Below are 17,910 nucleotides of genomic sequence, written 5' to 3' on the forward strand. Positions count from 1 at the left end.
CAGGAAGCATTGAAGCAGGCCTATAAATAAACACAAGTGAGTTACTTACCCAGCATGATAAGAGTGGTCGTTCCTTGCTCGTTTCCGCTGGGGTAAGTCGCGTACTCGCAGATGTACCTGCCAGCATCAGACATCCTCAGTTTCCTGATCCTAATGGATGGGTTCTCCAGGGAGCCTTGTGTGAAATTAACTCGACCTACAAAATCTTTATTAGGGAAACTGGCTCCATATACGGGGTGGAATACAGCAATGTTGTGCCTGTCACCCTCAACACGCTCAAACATCCACGAAACCTACGAACCAGTAAGAAATAGGGAATTAATCCTCACATGGCATTGCTTTAACATACAGCATGCTGCCAGCCATCTGCTTGTTGTTTAAACTTAGGATTAACCATATGGATTGCGATAACATTGGACAATTACTGGGCCTGTGCTTAACTATCACTATATCTTACATTTGTTCAACACGTACAGGTGTTTCACTGATTGCCGATAATTAATATTCATGTATGCACTGAATAACGTTGTTGTGAATTCTGCATATTTAAATATGCACCAAAGTATTATCAAGCAGGCAGACATAGATTTTATCGAAAAAAGTGATGATGACTTCTGATAACCTTGAAGGTTTAGAATGATGCTATCATTTTTTCTGTAAAAAATGCATAATCTTACAATTATTCTGGCAAATTAAAAGCCTAATAAATTATTTGTGCAATTTTCTCAAGAAAACCTGCTAATTATCAAACTATTGAATGAAATTCTCTTATGCTCAACAAGGCTGCATTTATTTGATCAAAAATACAGTAAAGCAATAATGTTAATGATTTAAAACAATTTAATTTATTCCTGTGATCCAGTCTTCAGTGTCACATGATCCTTCAGAAATCATTCTAATATGCTGATTTGCTGCTCTAGAAACATTTCTTATTATTACCGGTGTTGGAAACAGATTTGTGCTGCTTATTATTTTGTATCTTGTGGGTACATTTTTAGGTCCCCATGAGAAAAAATGAGTTTTTAAAATGCAAAAATGAAGAAAGTTTTCAGTGAGGGTTGTGTTTAGGCGTAGAGAGTTATGGTTAGGGGATAGAATATACAGTTTGTACAGTATAAAAATCATTGTGCCTACGGATAGTCCCCATAAAACATGGAAACGCAACATAGTGTGTATGTGTGTACTGTATATATTTGTGTAAAATAGGATTATTCAGGATAATAAATAAAAAAAAACAGTTATTTTAATGGCAAAAGCATCCCAATTTACCTCAATTCACCCTGTAAATATGGTGAGAGCCTCAAATATCTAATTTTTGACACTTTGAACTAATCAAACTTTTCTTGTCTCACCTGTGTGAGTTTGGTGCTTCCGCTGTTGGTGAACTCACAGCGCAGATTGACATCTTCATTTGGATTCGCAGTGACCTCATAGTCTACTCGAACACGCTGACTCCAGACCACTGCAAAAGAGGAAAGAGCGAAACATTAGAACTTTCCAGTATCGTAGCCTATATTAAAATGATTAAAATGAAACCCTGACATCAGGCTAATAAGAAACACACCAAAGTGACTGTTATATTCCCGGGCCTGAGCTTCCTCCGGGAAAAAGCGCAGTCTTAGACTGATTGGAGCTCAGTGGCTTCACATCTATCTATTGAATGTGCAGACTGTCTCAGCATGAGACTTATCCTGCTTTGATTGCCCATAATTAAAGAAAAAGAAAAACTTGAGCTATCTCATCATCACAGCATCAATCTACACAATCACGAATATGGATCAGAGCTCGGTTGAACAAATGCATCTGGATGAAAACAACTATAAAAGTCAACTGAAACGTTCTATAATGCAACGCATTCCCAAGTGAAAAATAAATATTCAATAAAGAAAAAGAAAGGTTGCGCTTGATTTTATACATAAATAACATGATTGGATTCCATGGATGTTAACAGGTATTCATGGAACCATTGAAGTCAATAAAGAACCTTCCTTTTTAAGAGGAAATTAACTCTTTCCTCACCAGCATTTCTTTCTTTTTTTTTAGTTGTCAGTCAGAACATGCAATATAATCAAAAGCCAAACAGAGCCTCTGCTTTAAAAAAAAACATTTTATTCTAGCTTCATGCATTCTTTTTTTATCAACACTTGAATGTGGGTAATGGGTATGTTTCATAAAAAAAGCATTGTTGTCAAAGACTACACCTGTATCAGATTTAGAATGATTACCAACACACAGATGAAGTAGGTCACTTCCATAAGAACCCACAAAGCTTCAGTCCTATACCTCGTCCTGTGTCGACGTTTCATTCGGTAATGTAAGGCCATTTTGATTTCTATGCCGTTTAATGTTTGATGATCGCGTTAGCTTACATGTGTGCAAGCAATGCTTCTATTGCTTTTTTCTGCTTCTTCTCCTGTGTTTTGATCTGGAGATTCTGTACTCTTTCAGAAGATGCGTAATAGCGCCCATTGTGTCATAAATGATGTAATATTGCGTAAATGGTGGAAAAGCGTTGAGTCATAAATGACAGAAAATATCGTCAATGGCGGAGAAGTATTGTGTCATAAATGACGAAATATTCCGTAAATGGTGGAGAAGCATTGTGTCATAAATGACAGAAAATTCCATCAATGGCAGGGAAAGAGTTAAAGTAAAGGTCGTTTGATCCAGGTTCACTTTAAAAATTTTACTTTATATATATATACACACACCCATAGCAATCTTTCTCATTTTTTTTTTTTTGGGGGGGGGGGGGGGGGCAATTTAGATCTTAATTATATGTTCAAAGGCCTCATATTAATATGAAGAGAATTTTAATTGTTTTTTTGATTGTGCGCAATATAATTAGTCTTAACTTTCTCAGCATCACCGACTAACACATCTCTCTCAGCAAATAACAGATGGATTCTGCAAACTGAAAATTACATTACACACTTGACTTGTAAGTAATTAAGTGCGCAAATAATTAAAAATCATCATTAAAATGACGTTTATGCTGCTTTTAAAACAATTTTGCCCTTCAACATAACAGTCAAGTGATCAAAACTTTATAGTGGGAGGCTAAAGCCTATAAAAGAAAATTATTGCACATTTATAGTGCAATAAAAACAAACCTGTGATTCTAGAACCCGATAGGAGTTGTTCTGCAGTCTGCATCACACTGATGGTAAACTGACACTGCATTGCAGTCCCAGCCATAGCACTTTTAAAATTGCTTTCCTTCTGCATTTGAACATTTTGACCCGGTGGCCATGATGCCAGACGGTGATCTTTGTGTCGGCACAGCATTCACTTATGGAAGATTGCAAAGTTCAACTTTTTCAAAACTCACTCGCTTTCTCTTTGCTTTCACGTTTTCTCACCCGGCCGTACACAAAGGCAGGTTAAAATAAACAACCCGTGTTTTGACTCGGGTAGTCCGCCGACTCCAGCGAGCTCCTGTGGAGACAGAAGCGAGAGACCTCCAGCTCAGAGCTCTAGGAGTCAAAGGCCAGCGAACAGCATGAGAGCTGCTCCATATATACTGATGGAATAAGGAATGGCTCAGTGCTCACAAACACACACACACATTCACAAGCAGCTGCATTTGACAATCTACAGAAACATCGGCACACTCAAACACTCTAAAGACAAGACCTCAGATTGCATGTACACCGGAGATTAAATAAATCTCAAATACAGGGTTGCGGCCACATAAAATGATACATAAACAGAGCTTGATTCTGTCATAGAAACGCACACTTTCAAATGCAAAAGCATTCTCCTCTTATGTTATAACCCTTTCGCCACATTGAAAAGATCCGCCTCGGTTTATGTTCCACAAAGGCATTCAATCGATGACCTCAGGTTCGCAAACCTCCTATAAATCAGATCTGTTACCTAACACCGACTGAAAGGTATACGACACACTTACAGACGATGCCAAATACTTGTACTGTACTGTAATGTGTCTGTATTAAAAACCCTTAGGCTCAATGACTTAAGCTTGATTTCATCCATGATTGTGTCAAAACATTTATATTGCAAATACGCCACGAGGGATGCTAAAGCATCCATTAGCAAAAACTGTCTTCATCTATGGTCAGTTTTTCCATTCAAGTCAAGTACTGCCATTGCAGTGCAACAGTTTGAAGAAAATCTTGCTGAACAGCTTTAAGTTACTTACATTGCCATGTTTATCTAGCTGATTTACCTGAATAGCATCGAATAAATGTGGTTTAATGGCACAGACACTCGAAGGAAATTCCATATACGCACCATTAAGCATTCTAATGTTTATATCTGTCACAATAATGCAAGAACGCATATTAGACCAGTTACAAACTTAACACAAAGACAACCATGCAGAAAAACAGCCATAAAGCAGTGTTTGTTAATGTCCACTATAGCACCCCTTGTGGAAAGGCTGAGAATGCAATGCAGTGCCACATTTGAAGAACGCACAATGCACAATATCGAGCTTGCACAATTAAAAATAGTTGCACACATATACTTGTGTAGATTATGTTTCAGGCCATGGTACATACAACGGCAATGCACTGCACATTTATATTGCAGCAAATAATTTCTATTTCAAATAAATGTAAACTTTGTTCGTCAAAGAAAATTTTTAAATACTAAGAAATGTTTGTTGAGCAGAAAATCAGCATATTAGAATGATTTCTGGAGGATCATGTGACAATAAAGACTGGAGTAATGAAAAAAAAAAGCTTCTATACTGGCATCTATGGGTCAATGAAGAACCTTTAACACCGATGGAACCTTTCAATTGAACAAACAGCTCTTTATAGTGGAAAAAGGTTCTTTATATTATTAAAATGGTTCTTTTAAGAGCTGATGACGGAAGGATTCTTTGGGGAGCCAAAAATGTTTCTTCAGTGGCATTGCTGCAAAAAAAAAAAAAACTTTATTTTAAGGATGTGTATATTTTTTGCTGTAATAATATTTCACAATATTACTATTTTTCCTGTATTTTTGAGCATAAGAGACTTTTATTCAAAAATATTTAAAAAATCTTACTGACCCCAAACATCTGAACAGCTTTGGTAGTGTATGTAAATGTTTTCGTATAGTTGTTCAACACAATTTATGTCTCTTGGCAGTTTCTATATACAGACATTATAAAGATTTATATGGAATTTTAAATGGACGATATTAAATACTATCTTCTGTCATAGAAGCCAATTTCCCTTTAGCTGTTTTTTTTATGTACTACTAATTTTATATACATTCATTTTCATCCAAAAATTTTCATTCTCATTACAAGACCCGCTGCTGCTGCTGCTGCTCTATCGCTATTTGTATTTGACAAATAATCTTTGACTATTGGATTTGTTCTGGGTATTTACAATTAACATGCCATTCATACAGATGTATGCGAAGGCATGCACATATCAGTGTGCTCAGTGCATGTCCGTATCCAGGGCTCTCATGTCAAGAAGTGTGTGTTTTCATTATGCGAGGAGCTGCGTGTGACTCAATGTAGCAGAATTCCCCCTGAAGGTACACAATGGCCTGTCAGACCAGCTCTGTGGTATAAGAAACAGAAACACAAAGCATTTATTCACTCACCTCGCTCCCTTTACCTCTCTCTCTCGCTCGGCTCCGCTCCTCTTTTGTTTCCTTCTATCTTTGGCTCATAACTCTATTTCCCTCTCTCCCTCTTCCTCCATACACATCAACAAATGAGTCATCGGGTGGAATGTAGTTGTACGATGTTTTAGTCATTCGTTTTTCATAGGGTCAATGAAAGAACGCCATGGGTTCAAAAAGAAGGAAAAAATGAGAACAATAAAGTAAAGAACCAACATGGATCAAAAATCTGTCTCATTTGCATGAATACCCAGCATGCTTCACTCCCTCCCTTTGTGTTCAAGTGTTTCTGTTCATATTCCTGTACTGATCTACTATTTGCACTGGCTTTAATACCTCTGAAACAGTCGGGGTGTCTGTGCACTGCTGATACGCTTTACTTAAGGATGACAAACGAACCAAAGTAGGCCCGCAACAGGCTCTTCAATAAAACAAAAACACATTTAAAGGGCAGAAGCAATTTACAAAAAGCACATAAGCTTGCTTTATGAACTCAATGCAAAGCTCATCGGTGCTTATGCTAAATAACGTGTGAAATTCACCTCAGAGTCATTAATATATTCATACATACGCACCGCAGGGATGACTCTGCCCTAGGGCGTTACCTATTTGCACACTAACTAGCATAAATGTTTAATTTTAGGTATATATTTAGGTGTAACTTTAAAGGATTAGTTCCCCCAGTCTTTCTGTCACTATTTACTCGCCTTAAAACCATTCCGTACAACTTTCTTTCCTCCGTGGAGGAATTTATCAATCTTAAATTGTAACTGCACCATAAAAAAGCAACCAATATGTAATTGAAACTTTTATACAGCAAAAATAATCATTAAACTGTCTTCTGAAGCCATTTAATAGCTTTGAAATAGTAGGACTGTTCATGAATTCACAAAAGGGTAGCAATGTCCAGTTTGTATCAAATCGTTTTTTTGACCAGAGCTGGCGACAGTGAGGCACTGAAGAGTCAGAAGAAACGAAAGGGGTCGATGATGTAACGCAAAGTTTCCCTGCTAAAAAAGCATATGTGGCCCAAACAAACCTGTCGCTACTACAACTATTAGACTAGAAGCTACTGAGCAAATACAGATGGCAGAGCATTGAATAATATCCTAAGGAAAACTGCCTAGGCCAACATTTGCAAAAATTCGACTCATCGATATGCGGATTTGATGAAGCGGGAAGTTTGTGTCAAATGTGCCAATCAAAATGTGACTTTGTTAAACAGACTGGCCTTAAAGCCACAGTATGGAATTTTTCTCCACTAGGGGTCGCTAACCTCTTTAAAATAACAAAGGCGTAGTTTGATGACGCAACACATGCTAAGAATTATGGACCGACCGATCTAATAATGTTTATGGATGACTGAATACATCGATGCTTTTATCATGACTGTGATATGAAGCAGTTCGGGATTGCTAAGAGACAGCCATCAGCTCCACACGCGACGCGAGCTCCTGCGGATATTTACAGTTTATTAGACAAATTAAACTTGTGAGGTAACGCAGCGCTGTTTCACTTGGTCTAACATTACACTAGCACACTAAACTGCATTTGAATGTGTTGAAATTAATGTGTTAGTCTGTCTGTATGAGACTAGCAGTAAGCTAGATCACCATTAGAATAACATACAGATCATATTCTGACAATTTATCATTGTTGAACTATGTAACATAGTTTTATGTAAATGTGCTCACCTGTTTAATAAGTACATGTCGAAGCGGTCGAAGTCTCGGACGTGGAGCTCTCGTTTATATACTGTCTATGGGAGCTCTCGGCATCTCGAAAACACCGCGCTGATATTGATTCTCGTTTTAGTTCTCATTTTTTATCCAAAGTCATTGTCCATAATGTTTGAACGAAACAACAACAGCGTGCAAATAGACATTGCGAACTCCACAGTTGTCTGCGTCTTTCGCTTTGGTTAATCAGAGGGCTCTGCTCATAGCTATGGTTACCATGGCAGTACGAGCGGAAACCATAGGCGGAAACCAGGGACAACACGGATATGACGCCATTGACTGCGACAAACCAGAAAAAAAGAAATGTGCCGTGTCTAAAAATTTAATTCAAATTTCTCCTGGTTTGAAAGTTGTTGGAAACAGTCGGGATAATGTAAGTACACAACTAAAAAAAATATATAACATGGAATAGTGATTTTTGCTAATTTTAAAGCAAAAAAGTTAAATATTGTGCCTTTAAAGGAATTGCTCACCCAAAAAAGAGAAATTTCTGTCATCGTTTACTCACCCTCAAGTTCCAAACCTGTATGAATTTCTTTCTTCTGCTGAACATAAAAGAAGATATTTTGAAGAATTTTTGTAATCAAACAGTTGAATGGCCCCATTGACTTCCATAGTATTTTTTTCCGATACTAGCATGGAGGTCAATAAGGTCCTTCAACTGTCTGGTTACAAACATTTTTCAAAATATCTTTTGTGTTCAGCAGAGCAAATTGGTTCATTTTTGGGCGAACTATCCTCTTAACTAAAATGTTGCAATAGTAGCCTAATATCAAAGGGTTAGATCTTTAGTTAGTACTTTTTGTGTGCAAAAAAAAACAAAAATGACGACTTTATTCAACTATTCATTTTCTTCCGTGTGGGCCTCTGACGTGAGTTCACGAGAGCGCCACGACGCATGCGCGAGAACTGAGAAGACGTGAACTCCCTCAGAGGCCCACACGGAAGAAAATAAAGTCGTTATTTTGGGGGTTTTTTTGCGCACAAAAAGTATTCTCGTCGCTTGATAAACTTAAGGTTGAGCCACTGTAGTCACTTGGACTATTTTAACAATGTTTTTACAAACTTTCTGGGATGGCAGATATCAATTACCAAGCAGCCTATGAAGGAGTGAGCCAGCTCTCAGATTTCATCAAAAATATCTTCATTTGTGTTTCGAAGATGAACGAAAGTCTTACAGGGTTGACTCAACATGAGGGTGAGTAATTACTGACAGAATTTTCATTTTTGGGTGAACAAACCCTAGAAAGCTTATGCACTTGGTAAATGTGATTTTTTTCTAAACAGTCTATTCCATTTCATCATTAAAATATATTTTCACATTCATCTTGACTGAGTGAGCCTGATAGTCAGGGTGTTCCGCCGGCCCTGTCTTTGACTCTGATTTTTCAATGAATTGATTGATTCTGTTCAGAAAATCACTGTGAATGCTATAAATCAGACGAATCCACTTCAAGTTCACTAATTCAATCCAGACACAGAGTTTAAAAGCTCACTGCAGCGGAAGATTTGTCAGTGACTAATCAAATACATTTCTAATATCCGTCCCTCTCACAAAGTTATCACATGACTTCTGAACACTTATATAAGGACATCAACCTTATTTTTCATCCTGGAAGTAAGTAATTTCCTGTGAATGTGCGAGACTTCCGATTCATATTGCCACTATAGGTAAACAACTAAAAATTAAGTAAATGGTAAAAGCTATTTACACTAAAAACCAGTGTGTTTATGATTAGTATAAAGAATTAAAATAATATGAAAACAACTACCAGTTTGCCAAACACAAACATTAAACAGCAAAACGGACAATTTTGCACAGCTAAAATAACTGGAAGCAGCTGACACTGGAGGCCTAGCACTTTCATGTGAAAATTTTTAAAAATACTGTGGATAGTGTATGAGTAGTGTTGGCTACTACTGTACACGATGCTTTTATGGTGTTTTTACATCCTTATCCATTGAAGCCTTCAAAATTTTTCCTTGTGTGTTCCCCAGAAGAAAGTCAAGTATTCCTTTTCCCATTTGAAAACACCACACCAATTTAATGGAGGTTTGAGCCAACTAAACAATAATTGGATTGTCTTTTTCAGTATGCCGTATTTCACACCATATTTTGAGCAATACTTCCTTGGAAAAAAAAATGTCATTGACAACAGAAATAATTTAACTGACAAGGCCATAATACACATTCAAGAACTTGTCTGTTCAGCCTGTTTTCAAATACTTCTTTCATTATCAACATTTTTTTCTACTCGCACTAAGCCTCAATTTCTTTTCTCTCCCAGACGTCCTTGTCTTTCTAAAGAAGTCACATGATGCACAAACTAACCACATTTAAGGGGGGAAAAGGCATTTATCACACCACATATTCTTGCTGTACATACTCAAGGAAAGCCTCCAAAATGTTATTTGTGATGATATTGATTGTGATGACATGATATTCATTATTATTCATATATTAATAAGTTATGAATACATGAATGAATACATACAATGTTGTGTTTTGTAACTTTCATGTCAATAAACATTTATCAATAAATGTTAAAATGTGTATAAGCTATATATATACTTTTTTTGTGGGGGCTATATATATATATAGGCTACATATACATACTCTTGTGTGTGTTGTTTAAGCAAATCACAAATTGCATAAGCCATACAATCATACATAGTAAAGGACAATAAAAATAAACGCATATATGTATATATATATATATATATATATAATATATATATATATATATATATATATATATATATATACATACATATATATATATATATATATATACATATATATATATATATATATATATATACATATATATATATATATATATACACATATATATATATATACATACATACATACATACATACGCACACACACACACACATATATATATATATATATACACAGTGCTATGCATAAGTTTAGACACCCATACTAAAGTTGACTAAAAAGCGAAATAACAAATCATCTTTTGGAAACTGAACTTAATGCCTTAATTTAAAAAATTAGGAAAAATCCAACCTTTAAGGACACCAATTTTCTTTGTGAATGAATAATGTATCGTAAATAAATAAATGTTCTTCCTTAAAATACAGGGTGCATAAGTTTGGACACCCCTATGTTAAATTCCCATAGAGGCAGGCAGATTTTTATTTTGTTCCTCTTTTTAGTCAACTGTAGCATGGGTGTCTAAACTTATGCATAGCACTGTATATATATATATATAGTGTGTGTGTCTGTGACAACAAAACATTTTTATGCAAATAACAACTGGCTTAAGCTCTATTCGGACAAGACTAGTTTAACATGGAGATGGGGTAAAGTAATAATTACCAGAGCTTCTCAGTGATTTTAGTCCTGTCCGAATGTGCATCTCAGTAATTATTACGGACAATGTCAATAAAGATTACGGCGACTTTTACCTTCAGTAAAAAGGTCCGGAAAAATTACCTCAGGTAGCCTAATAGTAATCCTGTGCGAGTAGACCAGCTGTAAATATTTCATCATTTTGTGTTTAAAAGTAGTTTCCCACGGGTTTTCAAGTATAGATACGCTTGAAAAAGCCTTCAGTTGTGTTCTAGACACTGGGACAAGTGTCAAACAAAAGCAGTTGTTAGAGGCACAAAACATCTTTTAGCATTAGGTAAGTCGTGCCTGTTACCAACACAATCCAATCTGAAGTTAATTAATACATTGTTTGACCGGACATAACTGTTAACTTTTATACATATAAATTTAGGTTATATGTGTTTGCGCACATGAAATCAAGAACCAACGTAATACACACATGATGACAGTAGGGTGAAGGCGATGCGCAAATCGAGATACTCCTCCCACTTCTGCTAGTTTTAGCCATATACTGTAAAAAAAGACAGAAAGAATATATGTAGTGTCCATGACATCACCCGTAGGTTTCTGAAGACCGTTTTTGAAGCCTAAAGTGGGTGTGGCCGACGGTCGCCATCATGGCAGTGCGTCACTCCCGAATTTATTTATTTTTACAGTCAGACAATGAACTAACGTGATGGCTAACAGACAGCAGACAAACGAATAATGATCACAGCAGCGGGAATCCACCCGTCACTCTAAAGTGGACACCCTTAATTATGCAGAAATTTTAAGGCTTAATATAATTTAAACGGATGAGTTATAAAAAAATTCACCCCTCTCACAGTTGTCATGAAGGGAAAAATAAGCTATATAGACCAAAGCCACTTTTTGCACCAGGCTGTAAACATGTTTTTTTCCGCTGTAAAGTTGGCCATTTTAACATGGGTGAGATACAGATTTGACTCACTTCTGCATCCAGCCTCAAGCGGCCAGTTGATGAATTGCCGTTGAATTCACTTCCGTGTTGGTTTCAAGAGAGAGACAGGGAGGTTGCCGCTTGGTTTTAGCCTACGTTGATATCTTATCCAGTGTGAATTGTCCATTAATATTACAGACGTCCTGTGGTAAAATTATATTACTTCATCCACCCTTGTAAAGTTAATCCCGTCCGAAAAGGGCTTTAGAAACTGTAACATATAGGCCAGAAAGCTATCTTTATCGTTTGTTGATGTCAAAAGCACTGAATTCCCTAGACATCTAAAAAATAAAAGCCTGCCATTCGGGGATTGACTGTTCAGTCTGCTGTGTAATGAAATATCTTCACATTATCAGCAGCTTGATCTACATTCCTCTCAGTCAGGCTCAAATCTCCTACCGTGCGCGCGAGACAGGGACGCGCCGATTTCTGAGGGTCTGGCGACTTCCCCAAGGTCAATCGTGAACGGTGAAGTATTTCTAGAACTCGTTAGCTCTTGAGCCCGTTCCACGCGTGTATGTGTAAAAGCCTCAAAGACGCTAACGGAGGCGTTGGACCACGGAGTGAGAATGGAAAATAATTAGCACAGTGAGAGTGCGACATGAGGGCACGCAGCACGCGCTTTTAGAATCTCACAGGAATGTGTTTCTTCCCGCCGCCCGAGTGACCGTTATGAGTTTGAATCTCGGATGAAGTCTCTCAGTTATTATAATGACTCCGGTAAAATAAGACATTCCTTAAAAGTCCCCCTGTGGTGAAAATCAAGCTTTAATGTTGTTTATATGTCTATGTGGTGTTTTTTTATTTATTTTTATATGCTTTAAGACAAACCATGTGCAAATTCATAACTCAACACCACTGAGGAGTATTTTCTCTTTAAAACTGCAGTGAACCAAAGACAGTCAGTCTTTAAAACGCGGTTTGTGGTGTCTCTGATGTTACAAACTACATTGTAACCAATCAGTTCAAGTGTGATCGTCAAGGTGTGGATCTCTGAGCTGGTGTGATTGTGTGGAGGCGGGGCTAATTTGAATATTCATAAAACGGTGTATAGCCTATTAAATGAGGCAATGGTGTAGACGAGGCCCTATGTCAATTTGGTGATCAATGATTAGTTTTAACCTATGGTTTTAACTTAAGGGATAAAATTATTGACTACAGGGGGACTTTAGAGGGACACACTGTAATTTTCTCCTCATTAAAAAGTTTTACACCAACAACTTTTGAAAAACATGATTAATGACCAATACAACTAGCTCTACCTCAATAACTCCCCTGAAACTCGCCTTTCTTCACTTGTGGAATAAATAAATCATTAATCAGGGCAAATAGATTCTCTACAACATAAACTACTGTTCAGAAACTTGGTGACGGTAAGATTTTTTAATGTTTTTATAGTATCTTCAAAAATACAGTCAAAACAGTAATATTATGAAATATTATTAAAATACACTATTGTAATATTTATTACTCCAGTCTTTAGTGTCACATGATCTTTGAGAAATCATTCTAATATGCTCAAGAAACATTTCTTATTATCAATGTTGATTATCAATGCTGCTTAATCGAAAATGTTTTACAGTTTTTCAGGATTCTTTGGATGAAAAGTTCAAAAGAACAGCATTAAACGAAACTTTGTAAATGCCTTTACTATCACTTTTGACCAGATTAATGGATTGTTGAATAAAAGTATTTTTATTGTTGAATAAAAGTAGCAATTTATTGAAAAATAATTGCGTGATGCAACATTCACGCTGCAGGTGTCATTAAAAATCTAACAACTTGTTGCACCTTAAATAATTAACCTTAAAATCTATATTCTAATATTTCCATCATATCTGTAACAAAACATAAGTAGAAGAATTTATAGTGGACAAACAACACATAAACCAGTATCAAAACTGTGTGGCTCTAAACTGCACTCAAGCACTTAATTTTTTATAGTTCACATTAGAGCCTCCACATTTAAAATAATTGTATGCTATAAAATAGCATTTAAACTCATTAAAAATGCATTTATTTTTACACTGCATAAAATAAACAAGTGTATAAAAGCTAAAGGCCAAATGAGGACGTATACTCTTGCATAAATAAAGAGCCACCGATGAGCTGTAACAGCAGTTTCACTGAGTAATAATTACAAAATATGTAACCTGATTGATTTAAAAGGTTCCTACCAATGTGTCAACCAATCCTATGGCCTTTATATGAATAAGTACAGTTATTTAGGAAGGAAACGCAAAATAATAATGGGAACCTATACTGTCTCCTATACGTGCTGTATGCGATGCAAGTTATTTTCCAACGGAGTTCAAATCTTTAATCTCCAAATGGCCCGGAGGTGTAAAAGGTCACTGTGGAAGCAGAGGGGAAGAGGGCATGAGGTGAAGAAAGGGAGGCGCTGGAGTTTGAAGGCAGGCAGTGATGGGAAACTAGTGAGTAGAGCTTGTAATAATCCGGGTGTGAAAACATACGCGTACCCACTCGTGAACCGAATGACCTCTGCGTTCCCTGCAGGCACGACGATGGTATCCATGCCATAATAAAGAAGACCTTGAATGTGTGTGTGTGTGCCGATCATCGCACACACCTCCAGCTCACTGAATCCATTAGCTCTACTGATTTTGTGATTGGATCAAAATGGCCGGAGAGGAATTATGTAAAGGTGGCCCGGCTCACCTCTCTTTATATGTTTCCGTCCCTCTCTGGTACTATTATTTTTATTCTCTTCATTTCGACCATCCTTCACAGCTCTGAAGTTCTCATTCTGTTGAATGTGAAATCGTGAAACAAATTCCATCTACGGCGCTTTATGCCATCGCCGGCTCGCCCTCCCTCTTGCTGTCTCTCACTACCTAGTAATCTTCTATCCTCTATAAACCCACTCTGTTTCTGTGTCTCTCACTCACACACCCCCTGTCAAACGTACGCCAGGGGACACACCCTCATCCAGACATAAAACACTAGCTCTGAGGGAGCACACACCGCCTAAAGCTGTGTGTTCCCTCTTAGACATCAAGCAGATCTTTTCTCCTTCTTGGTAACATCTCCTGCATCTTTATTTTCCCTCCCTCCCATCCCTTTTTTTTCAAGGTCACCTTGTGACTTCCTCTCAACCATCCCTCCATATTTCTCCCTCTTTCAACTCTGTAGTTCCTCTATTCATGCCTGTCTACCTGCATCTCCTTTCCGCATCTCAATTTTTTGATTCTTTTCACTTCCACTTCACTTTCATTTCACTTTATGGTTCATTCTTTTATCTTTTGTTATATTTTCACCTTTCATCCTCGGACTGCTAAGATAGCCCTTTTCTCTAAAACAGGAAATGTGCCATTAGGTTTCCATGCGACTAAGTGGAACGCGGTTTCCTGGCCACTCTTACCTCCTCCTCCACTGAAACTCAGCTCATTCTGTTTTTGTACACTTCAGTTTGGTTCTAAAACCCTAGTCGCCTAGGTGTCCACTGCCTACTTGGGGAACGGCATTCATAAGTGACTACCGTCCTAACACTATCATCGGAAAAATGAATCTTCAACGGTCGGAGCAATCCGAAAATTCTTTACAAGTTGTATTTTTAAAGTTGTACGAGGACGTGAACGCTTTTTACAAGTCGGAATCTCATTCTTAGGGTATTTCCGCTATGACGTGAATTACTTTAACAGTAGATTTCCTGGTGAAAAACTACATTACCCATGATTAAGAAATCTCCAAATCAGAGAATCAAAACAAGCAAAGTCAGTCTCCGTACTATACAGTCTCATATCCACAATCAACATCTTTAAAACAATAGTTTTTGTAGTTCTTTCTCTCAATTACATACGTTACACAGTCTTCTACTCAATGAAACGCTACACAGTCTTGTACTTTTGTCATTTTGTCTAATTTCATAATGTTTATAATGGTGCAATTCACGTCATAGCTGGTTGGTTTGATGCATGGCTTGTAACTCTTAAACGAAAAAATCTCCATGAGTAAAATAAATGGGAAAATACTTTAAAAAACCAACGTCACAGAAAAAGTGGATAGATGCTAACGCACTCTAAAGAGTTTGATAGCAGCATTTTGCTAAGCTAATACTGCAATACTATTAGTGAAAACAAACAAAAAATTTAAATATAATTTCATATAGCAAACAAATATAATACGGCTGGAACTATCGATTTTTTTTTTCAATTGATTAATCTATCGATTATGTTTCCGATTAATCTAGCAATTGTTCTGATTAATCGATTAATCCTTTTAGTTAATTTACTAATAATAGTAACCAATAATTTGGTTTTTAACCAAAACCAATAAACCATCTCAGGGCAGTTTAAAGGGTTAGTTCACCCTAAAATGTTTAATTCTGTCATTAATTACTCACCCTCATGTCATTCCACACCTGTAAGACTTTTGTTCATCTTCGGAACACAGATGAAGGTTTTTTGATGAAATCCAAGAGCTTTCAGTCCCTACATTGGGAGCAATTTACACATTCAAGGTTGAGAACGATAGTAAAGACATCATTAAAGTAATCCATGTGACTCCAGTGGTTTAACCTCAATTTCATGAAGCGACGCGAGTGCTTTGTTTGCACAAAAAAAAAAAACAACAACAACAACATAAATTTGTTGTTTAACGCGTGTTCATGGAACAACTTCCGGTCTTGAGTCAACACAACACATGGTGCTCCCCCTACTGTATTGCAGGTCAATATTTTTGTAAATAAAGTGGTAAATTATGTTTTTTTTGTGTGTGTGTGCAAACAAAGCACTTGCTCGCTTCATGAAATTGAGGTTAAACCATTGGATTCACATGATGACTTTAATGATGTCATTCCTATCGTTCTGGACCTTGAACATGTAAACTGCGTTTGCTCCCAATGGAGGGACTGAAATCTCTCAGATTTCATCAAAAATATCTTAATTTGTGTTCTGAAGATAAACGCAAATCTTACGGGTGTGGAAGTTTATCTTTGGGTGTTTTTTTATTTTTGGGTGAACTATCCCTTTAAGATATGTTTTTTGCAGGAAATTGTAGGGATTTCAGTTTTGGCAAATATATGGAATCCTAGAAGGCAAAGGAATAGCCTTCGTGTGCTGCCTTCAAATGCTCAGCTTATAGGTTTTCTTATTGTATTGACACAGGATTATGAACACACAACCATGTGTGTACAGTACTTTAAGTAATATTGTATTTATTTTCTATAAACCGTTACAGGTCACTTCACTCAAATTGTCTTTCCCGCATTGTGCGTTTATTTGGGTGAATAATTTAAAGTGCGAGTTTTGTTACGTGACGGAGGTTATGGGTATGCCTACTGGAAGTGTCTGTGGTGCACTAGATTATGGCTGTTTTGCGCGTGTATGTGTGAGATAGGCACGCATTTCGCCATCCTCCCCGAGGACAACGAAACGGCAGCAACAGCAGTCGCGGCCCCATCTTTTTTCCCCAGGAGATGGTGTTCATATGTGTGTGTGTGTGTGTCTGTGTTTGTGCACATGTGCGGCAGGGACCCATTTCTTCATCCCCAAGTGAGAGCGCCTGAAATGGAGACAAAAAGCCCTCCTGCCTTCTTTACACTCACGCCACATGAATTATTTCCCATAACCCTCATGCACTGATTTTTTTTTTTTACCATGAGTGTGTATGCATTCTTCTGCTTATTTCACAAATTCTCATGGCTGTTTTCCACACAAAAAGCAGAGGCTAGCTGTACAAACCTATTCTACATGTAAGCCATGTATTATTGATGCAACTGTTTGAAAGAGGGGGAGACATGCACTCCTCTCTTATTAAATTATTGACAGGCAACATTTATGCTGCCAGCACCTGACCCGAGGAGGAGGAGGAGAAACTGATGAGCCGGGAGGGAAAGAGGAGGAGAAATTATAGAGCACAATTAGAGAAGACAATGACGCCTGTTTTAAGGATCATTAAGATTCTTCAAGCAACATAACTTTTCTTTTATTTATAGGATCCAAAATGGATATCTGCCAAATGCCGACTGAGAGTAAAAATGGACATTTGCCAAATAAACTGTAGTTGCCAGTTGGCTGGCTAACTCTATTTAAAAGTGGAACTGCAAGATGCTACATGGTTTAAGACTGACTCTGATGTAAGAGATGTGCACAATTAAAATAAAATCTACTAGATAAATCCACTAAAGAAAATGCACGTATAACTAGAAATAAACAATATATCTGCATTATTAAAATGATTAAATAATGAAATAAGTAGTGAATTGGTCGGTGGGAAAGCATATAATTTTGGAACCT

The 17,910-nt window shown here is 37.0% G+C and overlaps 1 protein-coding gene across 3 annotated transcripts in view; it reads right to left on the reverse strand.

Moving 5' to 3' along the window:
- Nucleotides 1-17,910, reverse strand: part of pvrl2l (PVR cell adhesion molecule related 2 like) — a 153,886-nt gene that overhangs the window by 86,741 nt on the left and 49,235 nt on the right. For all 3 annotated transcript variants that reach the window (XM_081377138.1, XM_081377136.1, XM_081377137.1), the window contains exons 2-3: nt 1,353-1,462; nt 50-293 (exon numbers count right to left, since the gene is read on the reverse strand). In XM_081377138.1, coding sequence (XP_081233264.1) covers nt 50-293; nt 1,353-1,462 — 354 coding nt within the window. The remainder of the gene's footprint in view (nt 1-49; nt 294-1,352; nt 1,463-17,910) is intronic.

The sequence above is a fragment of the Scardinius erythrophthalmus genome (genome assembly GCF_964197995.2).
Source record: "Scardinius erythrophthalmus genome assembly, chromosome: 10".
NCBI lineage: Eukaryota > Metazoa > Chordata > Actinopteri > Cypriniformes > Leuciscidae > Scardinius > Scardinius erythrophthalmus.